This window comes from Gymnogyps californianus, chromosome 1 (assembly GCF_018139145.2).
Source record: "Gymnogyps californianus isolate 813 chromosome 1, ASM1813914v2, whole genome shotgun sequence".
Taxonomy (NCBI): domain Eukaryota; kingdom Metazoa; phylum Chordata; class Aves; order Accipitriformes; family Cathartidae; genus Gymnogyps; species Gymnogyps californianus.
The window spans coordinates 163,174,717-163,182,366 of NC_059471.1; the positions used below are offsets into that span (position 1 = coordinate 163,174,717).

At 61.8% G+C, this 7,650-nt stretch overlaps 1 protein-coding gene across 1 annotated transcript; it reads left to right on the top strand.

Annotated features, from left to right (window-relative positions):
* Positions 1 to 541: 541 nt before the first annotated feature.
* Positions 542 to 7,521, top strand: CCDC134 (coiled-coil domain containing 134). Its single transcript, XM_050910274.1, has 7 exons — positions 542 to 637; positions 4,401 to 4,518; positions 5,344 to 5,465; positions 5,706 to 5,790; positions 6,071 to 6,252; positions 6,492 to 6,563; positions 6,946 to 7,521. Exons 2-7 carry the CDS (start codon positions 4,416 to 4,418, stop codon positions 7,069 to 7,071), a joined length of 690 nt encoding a protein of 229 aa, XP_050766231.1. The 5' UTR covers positions 542 to 637; positions 4,401 to 4,415; the 3' UTR covers positions 7,072 to 7,521.
* The last annotated feature ends 129 nt before the right edge of the window (positions 7,522 to 7,650 follow it).

Genomic DNA, 7,650 nt, shown 5'->3' on the forward strand with positions numbered 1-7,650 from the left:
GGCAGACCCGCCGGTGGCGGGGCGGGGCGGGGCGTGAGCTCAGGAAGTGACGGGGCGGGGCGGGGAAGCGGCGGCGGCGGCAGCGGCATGGCACCGAGGCGGGCGTGAGCGCCCATCACGGCCCCGGTACCGGTATCCGGCCCGCAGGTGAGGGGCGCCGGCCGCGCCGCCCGGCGGGGCAGCCTGCGGGAGAGGGCCGGGGGGAGCTGGGAGCCTTCGCCTCCTGGGGGGGGGGGTGTCTCAGCGGGGCTGGTGGGGGCTGCCCGGCCGTGGCGGGCGAGAGGGAAGGGCGGAGGCAGCCCGGGAGCCGCTCCGGGGGCACGGGCGGGCAGGACGGCGGGTCGGGGGTGGCCGCTGCCGGAGGGAGACCCGGGCGGGAGGGAAGCCCGTGCAGCCGGGGCGGGCAGTGCGGCCCCGGGGGTGCCCCGCTGGACCTTTGGTTAAACGGCTTTCCCCTTGCCCGAAGGGCTCTGCCGTCACCGCCTGCTCGCCTTCTTCCTCGCCCCGTGTTGGAGCTGTGTGAGGAGCAGACCGTCGGCAGCACCGGGGAGGCAGCCGTGCCGTGCCGTCCCGCCCCGCCCCGTGGGTTTGCATCCTCTCGTGTGCTGCCTGCTGCGTCCACTTGACACAGCTCTGGGTGGGTTTCCCACAGCGTGGCCGGGGCACTCTCGGCTAATCCGATTTCCACGCCTCCGTCCCTGTGTGATTGCCGTTACTTTCAGCGGTGCTTGAAGGAGAATCCCCATCTCCCTGTGCCTGTGGCCGCCTGAGCCCCTCGGGGTGCTGCTGACCCTCTCCAGCAGGATGGGAGGCACAGAGGTGGGCTGGGACGGATCCGTTCCTGGTGGAAATCACAGCAGCTCTCTGGCTTCAGTCAGGGCTGCCTAACCCTGGCTGGCGGCTGTCCCTACAGCACGCGAGCTCTGGTTTTGGTGATTGAGGGACTTTGGAAGCAAGCAGATGTAAACGGCCGTTGTTGTTTCACTGAAGCAGCTGATCTTGTAAGCCCTGTATAGAAATGTCCTAGCAGAAGAAGTCTGAGCAGCCTGTGTTTCACTTCTGAAGCTTTTAGTTCAGCTGTGACGAGAGATTAATCCTCATGTAGTTGTCGGAGGAGCGGCTCGGGGATGGATTTGTGGGGCGGGGAGTTTTCATTCCTTGTTTTGCCACCGTGTGCTCCCAGGGCAAGCTGGCTGATGATACTTTTCCCACTGTGTTTCAGTGCCCTGCGGAGAGGAAGGGGGGGTCCTGCGAAAGTCCCTCCTGGGAACCGACGCGTGGCAGCATGGCTCTGCCTTGCAAGCTCATTAAGCGAATAAATCTTGGGGATGCTCGCTTCAGATGGGGCTCCTGCAGGAGAATTTATAAAGTCGTTAAAAACATTTTAATGGAAAGTACTAACCATCTATAACACAGCATCTGTTGTCGTGTCTTTGGAAAAACACGTCTAAATTAAGAGGATGGGAGACAGCGAGACAGACTGGTGGGCTTTCTGCTGAAACAACCAGCTGGCCAGGGCTGTGAGGGAATATTGGTGGAAACTCCTTCCCATCTGTAGCATCAGGCCAGGCCCTGGCTCCCCGGACTGCTCTGGGAGCGCCAGGCAGAGCTGGCTTTGGCAGGGATCAGTTCAGGGAGGAGCAGGGAGGGAAGAGAGGAGCAGCTCTGCGGTGTTTGTCTCATCTCGTCCCTCAGCGGGTGTGAAGACACGAGGGAGGGTTCGTGGGGAAAGCATGGAGGAACATCTGCAAGAAGCTTGGGCATCCCTGCGCTTGCACAGTCTGGCCTGGAGAGGAAGGAATGTCCTCTGCTATTAAAACAGGGTGAAATGGGCAGGGCAGTGAAGGGAAATAAGCTCAAGCTGGTCCCACGTGGCACCAGCAGCCTCACTTTCCCTACAGGTGAGGGCAACAGCTGGCTCCTGCTTCATTTTCACTGGGGTCTTTCAGCCGTGATGGACGACGGCACTCAGTAGCTTCGATGTGAGAATGAGTGTCAGCAGGGAAGGGGGCAGACGAAAAGGTGATGGGCTTCTGGTATGGCGTGGTTCCCCAGTCCTCTTCTTCCGACCTTGTCCGATGGCACAATCTGTAGGGCTGCTGCAGGAGGATTTGTAAAGTCATTAAAAACATTTTCATTGAAAACACTGACCATCTATACTGCAGCATCTGCTGTCGTGTGTCTGGAAAAGCCCGTCTCCGTTCTGAGATTCAGGGGCAGCTAGGCAGGCTGGTGGGCTTTCTGCTGCAGCAACCATCTGGCCAGCAACCGCTTCGGCCGAGAGCCATGCTTCGCTTTGCTGCTGCCTGAGCGTTTTTTTTGCAGCTCAATGTCTTCCTCCTTGGAGCGTCCGCGGGGCGTCCGCCGACCACCCGGCTCCCATGTCAGAAGGAGGGGATGTGGGAGTCCCTGCCCTGACCAGCCATGCTGGGACTGCTGCGGGCAGCGTGGCAGAGCTGTTGCGGGCAGCAGTTCTGCTGTTTGCCTTTCAGCCTGGTCTGGAGGCCACCGGCTGCCTCCAAGGTCTGTCTCCGATTCTCCACGAGCATGGCAAATAGCCAGCCTGGTCCTTACAGCCGCGTGTCTGATCCGAGGGGCAGGGGTCCCAGGGCAGTCACAGTTTGTGCTTTTGAGTTGCTGCTCTTCCTCCTCCCTGAGAACCTGGGAGGGAGCGAGCAGCTGTGGGGGGCTCTGCAGAGGGTGGACCTGCATCCCCTCGCTGAGCCAGGCCTTGGGCCCTTGGGTCGTGGTTTTTGGCAGGGTGAAGCAGTCTCTTGGAAGCCGACCAGGCTGGTGGGTCCAGCAGAGCATCTGCTTGCCCAGGCTGGAGAATTTCTCCTTATGGCCTCGGCTTGTTGGCGTGCTTTGCAGCCTTCCGGGTGGCTGGAATATGCCTTAAGCCTCACGCCACAGCGGGCAGAGGGGACGGACCCTGGGCCTGGCATGGGAGGCTTGTGCTGCCGTCCTGGCTCTGCATCGTGTCTGAAACGCGGGGCGTGATGCTGAGCCCACGCCGGGGCCAGCTGTGTTTTCCTCTGTAATGCTGGTTGTAGTTACTCTGATCCATTCCCTTCCAGGGGTGCTGCCTTTTGCAAAGCACAACAGCAAAATAATGCAGAGAGAGTTTCTCATGTTTGCCTGATGCCGTTTCCCTGCCCATGCCGGGGGTGTGAGGGTGCTTGGCTCAGCCTCGGCAGGAGGTGCATGGCAGGAGCAGGAGCTGCTGCTGCTCCTTGCAGGGCTGGGAGAGCTGCCGGTGCTGCCTGCTTTGCCCCACTCATGGGCCTGAGGTTGAACAAATTGTATTTGTTTAAAAAAGAAAAACAACAAGAAAAAAACGTAGATTTGGTGTGAAGAAGGGATTTGTTTCTGTTCCAGTGTTAGGGCATCGCAGAGAGAGGCTCAGCTGGGCAGGCAAGCTTGGGCTCAGGAGGGAAGCGGGGCGGCAGGGTGAGGGCAGCTCTGGTGGCCTTACACATCTGCCTTTCCCTCGGGAGCAGGAGGCGGCTCAGGGGATGCCTCTGAAGGAGCTGCTGCTGCTTCCGTAATTGCCGGTGGCCGCTGCTCGGCTCCACAGAAACCTCGTCCCTGCGGACAGGCCACCTCGAGTCCCGCTGCCTGGAGGCTCTCCTTTTCGAGGTCTAGGCTGTCCCAGGGACCAGGGTCCTCGTTCTCAAGGACCTTCTCCTCTAGCCTGTCTTCTGCACCTTGGCTCTGTCTGAGGGACCCTTGTGGCCAGGAGCAGCTCTGCCTGACTGCATCCCTGCAGAGCCTCAGGCACCACCTGGGCAGGGATACACTTTGGGGTGAGGGGGGAGTTACCACCAGGTCACCCAGCTGCTGCTTTTTGGCGTGGGGCCCACAGCTGGTGCACGGCTTGTGGCGAGGGGAAGGGTCCAGGTACCAGCACCCCAAGAGGTGAAGTGAGATGGCTGAGCTGGTCAAGCCTGGTGCTTGAAGGAGAGGTGGACTTCAGCCCCTCAGCGATCCTCCTCCCTTCGGCCCTGCTGCTTTGGTTGCTGGGCTGCTCTAACTCACAAACCCAGCAAAAAGCTAGCTGTTATTTTTGGGAGAAGGGGTAGGACTTAATTTTTCTGCTGGGTCAGTGCTCAGTCAGATCCCTGGGGGCCCAGCCAGTGCCCAGCTGGCAGTGGAGGCAGGTAGAGGGGAGGGGGAGACCAGGGCTTCCCTTGCAGGGGAGAGCGGGTCGGCTGCAGCATTGCTCTGTGGCCCTGCTCTGGCCACCGTATCCCTTAAACCCCGTGCAGGGACAAGGGAGAGGTGGGCAAGGACCCTGGTGCCGAGGGCAATGTGCCATCGGTCCCGAGAGGCTCGTGTGACTTCTCCCTTTGGTAAGTCTCTGCGCTGGTCATTGGTTTTGTTGGTCCATTTTGTTCTAGGCTGTGGTGGCTGACATGGATTTTCTCTTCATCTGCCCCTTTCTGCTGGCGCTGCTGCTGTCCCGGGGCAGCTTTGCAGACCTGGAAAAACAGAGGGTGGACTCTGGCTTGGAAATCTGTATCCTTCTCTGCAGCCTGCCCCTCGTGTCCCGCGTACGTGCTCACGGCTGCTGAGGCTGGAGGGAGCTCGCGCGCAGGGAAAGGGTCAGAGACCACGGAAAGGGGCACAGGGGGGTGGAAGAGAGAGGACCCAGAACTGCTGGGCAACTGCCTCTTTGCTCTTGGCTTTAGCCAGCTCGGTGCAGGAGCGGAGGCGAGTTTTCTGGCGGTGCCTGGCATTCTCCCAAGCACGGTGCTTTTCCTCTCTGCTCCAGTGTGCTGGGCGCCGAGCACGTCTCCTGGTCCGCTCTCGGGAGCGGTGAGGTCAGCCGGGTGGCAGAGCACGCCTGCAGGTCTCAGTGCTTTGGCGTCACCGGCTGGGATGATGGGAGAGGGCTCTGGGGCTTGCAGCACTCAGTCTCCTCTGTGCTGCGGGCGTTGATCGCCCACGAGGAGGTGGGCTAGCACACGCCCTTCCTAGCACACGGCAGCATCCCCTGGCAAACAGGCAAATAATGAAAAGATATTTAGTACGTGTGCTCGTGGAGACACATATGGGGAAGGTGGGAGTTCACGCTCATCCTCCAGCCCGTCAGCTGGAGCAGGGGCTGGCAAGTAGAAAGCTCCCCATGAGCGCCCAGCGTTGTTAAGTGCACCACTGGGGCATCTGGGCAAAGGGGCTTGCTGGAAACCTGTGTTTCATCCTGGCTTAGATGCTGCCCCCCTGGCCCTCAGGCACCCAGTGGAGAACTGGGGGTGGCTGGGATGGTGCTGGGTGCCTAGCAGAGGGGGAGAGCGGGAGCATGGTGGGAGCGTGCCGGCGGCGCCCTTGACGGCGGTGCAGATAAGAAGCTGTTTGAGGTGAAGCGCAAGGACCAGATGAACGCGCTGAAGAACCTGATCGAGCTCAATGACATCAACCAGCAGTACAAAATCATTGACATCATGCTCAAGGGACTCTTCAAAGTGAGCCACAGCATGGGCCGCCCTCTGGGCTCGGTGTGCCGTGGGGCTGGGGAGGGTGGGCAGGAGAAGCGGGGAGGGCTGGGGGGGCCTCCGTGGGGTCAAAGAGAAGACCTGGGTGGGCAGGTGGGCTTTAGGACCTGAAGGGAGGACGCCGTGGGGCTTCAAAGTGGGGCAGCCAGGGCAGCAGCCCAGCACAGGGAAGGGCCGGCAGGACGGGGCAGTAACTGCAGGCTCTGGCAGGTGCTGGAGGACTCCCGGGCTGTGCTCATCGCTGCTGACGTGCCTCCCGACGGGCCTTTCCCTCAGGATGAGAAGATAAAGGATGGTAAGTCCTCTCTGGTCCTTACCCTGCTCCCTTTTCTAGTGCTCTGGTGCATCGCCGACATTCCTTCTGGGACCGGCACTGGGGTAGGTACGAAACCCCCGTGTACCCAGACCAGACCTGGGCTGGTCCCTGTCTGTTGGGGACCCTGTTGCTGCCTCTCTGACCAGTTCGTACTGGGGAGCCTACCCATTTGCCCTCAGCCTCCCCACCTCCCGGTGGGGATGTAGGTGCCAGCGGGATGGGGCATGTGTGCCGATGGGGCTGGTGGCTGTCCCCACAGCGTACTCCCACGTGGTGGAAAACACTGCCTTCTTCGGGGACGTCGTCCTGCGCTTCCCCAAGATCGTGCACCACTACTTTGACCGCAACTCCAACTGGAACAGCCTCATCCGCTGGGGCATTGGCTTCTGCAATCTGACAGGCGTGTTCGAGCAGGGACCCCACTCTCAGGTCCTGGGGCTGGTACGACTCCTGGTGTCCCCCCCGCCGCATCCCCTCTCTGCTGCTGGGGCTGGGGGGTGAGGTTTTGGGGGTAAAAGGAGGGCAGAGGGAGTGTACCCCCATGTCTGAGAGTTGTCCTTGGGCTGAGGGATGGGGGAAGAGCATGGAGGGGGCTGGTGGGGACGAGGGGACCCTGGTCACGGGAGGGGGTGTGGGTGGGAGGCACCGCTTCCCGACGCGGTCTCCGCTTTGCTCTGCAGATGGCTCAGGAGCTAGGAATCAGCGAGAAATCACCCGATTACCGCAATCCCTTTAAAACGGACCACTCTGAGGTAAGAACGCAATGCCGCCGGCTCACCCCGTGGGCTTCCCCATCCCCATCACAGCTCCAGGCAGCCGGCTGGGGAAGGGAATGGGTGGCGTGGTAGGGAACAGCCAAAAACCCCCAGCATGGAGGAAGCGTGGCTGAAACACGCACATAGAATTCCCTGTCTGGGCTGTGGTCGGCTTCGGGCACCCGGTGCCGTCTCCCCCCTCCTGTGGCCATCAGCCCCATGGGAATGTCGGGACCCCATTCGCCTCGTGCCGCGTCTGACCTCAAGCCCCCTGGCACCGCGGGGCTTGCACGTTGGCTTCGGTGGGTTTGGGGGAGGGTTGTGCCTCTGGGAGGCTGCGGGGGCTCCCCCATGCTGACCCCCCGCTGTCACCCCGCAGTTTTTCCCCAGTGCTGACACCTTCCAGAAGGCGCTGCGGGAGGAGGAGAAGCGGAGGAAGAAGGAGGAGAAGCGGAAGGAGATCCGCAAGGGCCCGCGCATCTCCCGCTCGCAGTCGGAGCTGTAGCGTGCGGGGGCTTGCGCCTCGCGGCGGGGGCAACGCCGCCGGGACGTGGAGCAGCTCGTTCCCCCCTCGGCGGCCTCGGGCCGGTGCCCGGCGGTCCCCTTTCCGTTTGTGCCGTGGGTTTTGTTTTCTTGCCTTTCCCTTTCGTTCGGCGGGGGCCGGGTGGCGGTGCCGGTGGGTCACCCCAGCGGGGCTGGAGTGGGGTAGCCCTTCCCCAGAGCCAAAGCACGGATGGGAAGGCAGCGGGGCCATCCCCTGGGCTGGTCGGGGTGCTGCCGCCCGTGGGGAGGTAGGGTGAGGGGGACACGCTACAGCTGAGCCCCGCGGGGAGCCCTCCCCTCCGCAGCACAGGGTCCCCTGCGCCGAACGTGCCTCCTCCGCTGTGGGTGGGCTGGGGAGCGTGTCACGCCAAACAGCCTCATGAGCAATGCTGCTTCTCTCAGTTTTGGTTTTTTCCCCCCCTTTTTTTTTTTTTTTTTTTTTTTTTTTTAAGCCGATGATCTCATTGGCACCTCCCCAGCCGGTTATACCTGGTCTCTGCCCAGCCGCTACCTCTGCCGGATCAGCTCTCCCCTCTTTCCA

What these genes read in the sequence shown, in the direction of transcription:
- CCDC134 (XM_050910274.1), top strand. Translation starts at nt 4,416, where the DNA reads ATGGATTTTCTCTTCATCTGCCCCTTTCTGCTGGCGCTGCTGCTGTCC. An exon ending in TGCTCAAGGGACTCTTCAAA is followed by an intron (nt 5,466 to 5,705) that starts GTGAGCCACAGC and finishes AGGCTCTGGCAG; the next exon opens with GTGCTGGAGGACTCCCGGGC. An exon ending in TTAAAACGGACCACTCTGAG is followed by an intron (nt 6,564 to 6,945) that starts GTAAGAACGCAA and finishes GTCACCCCGCAG; the next exon opens with TTTTTCCCCAGTGCTGACAC.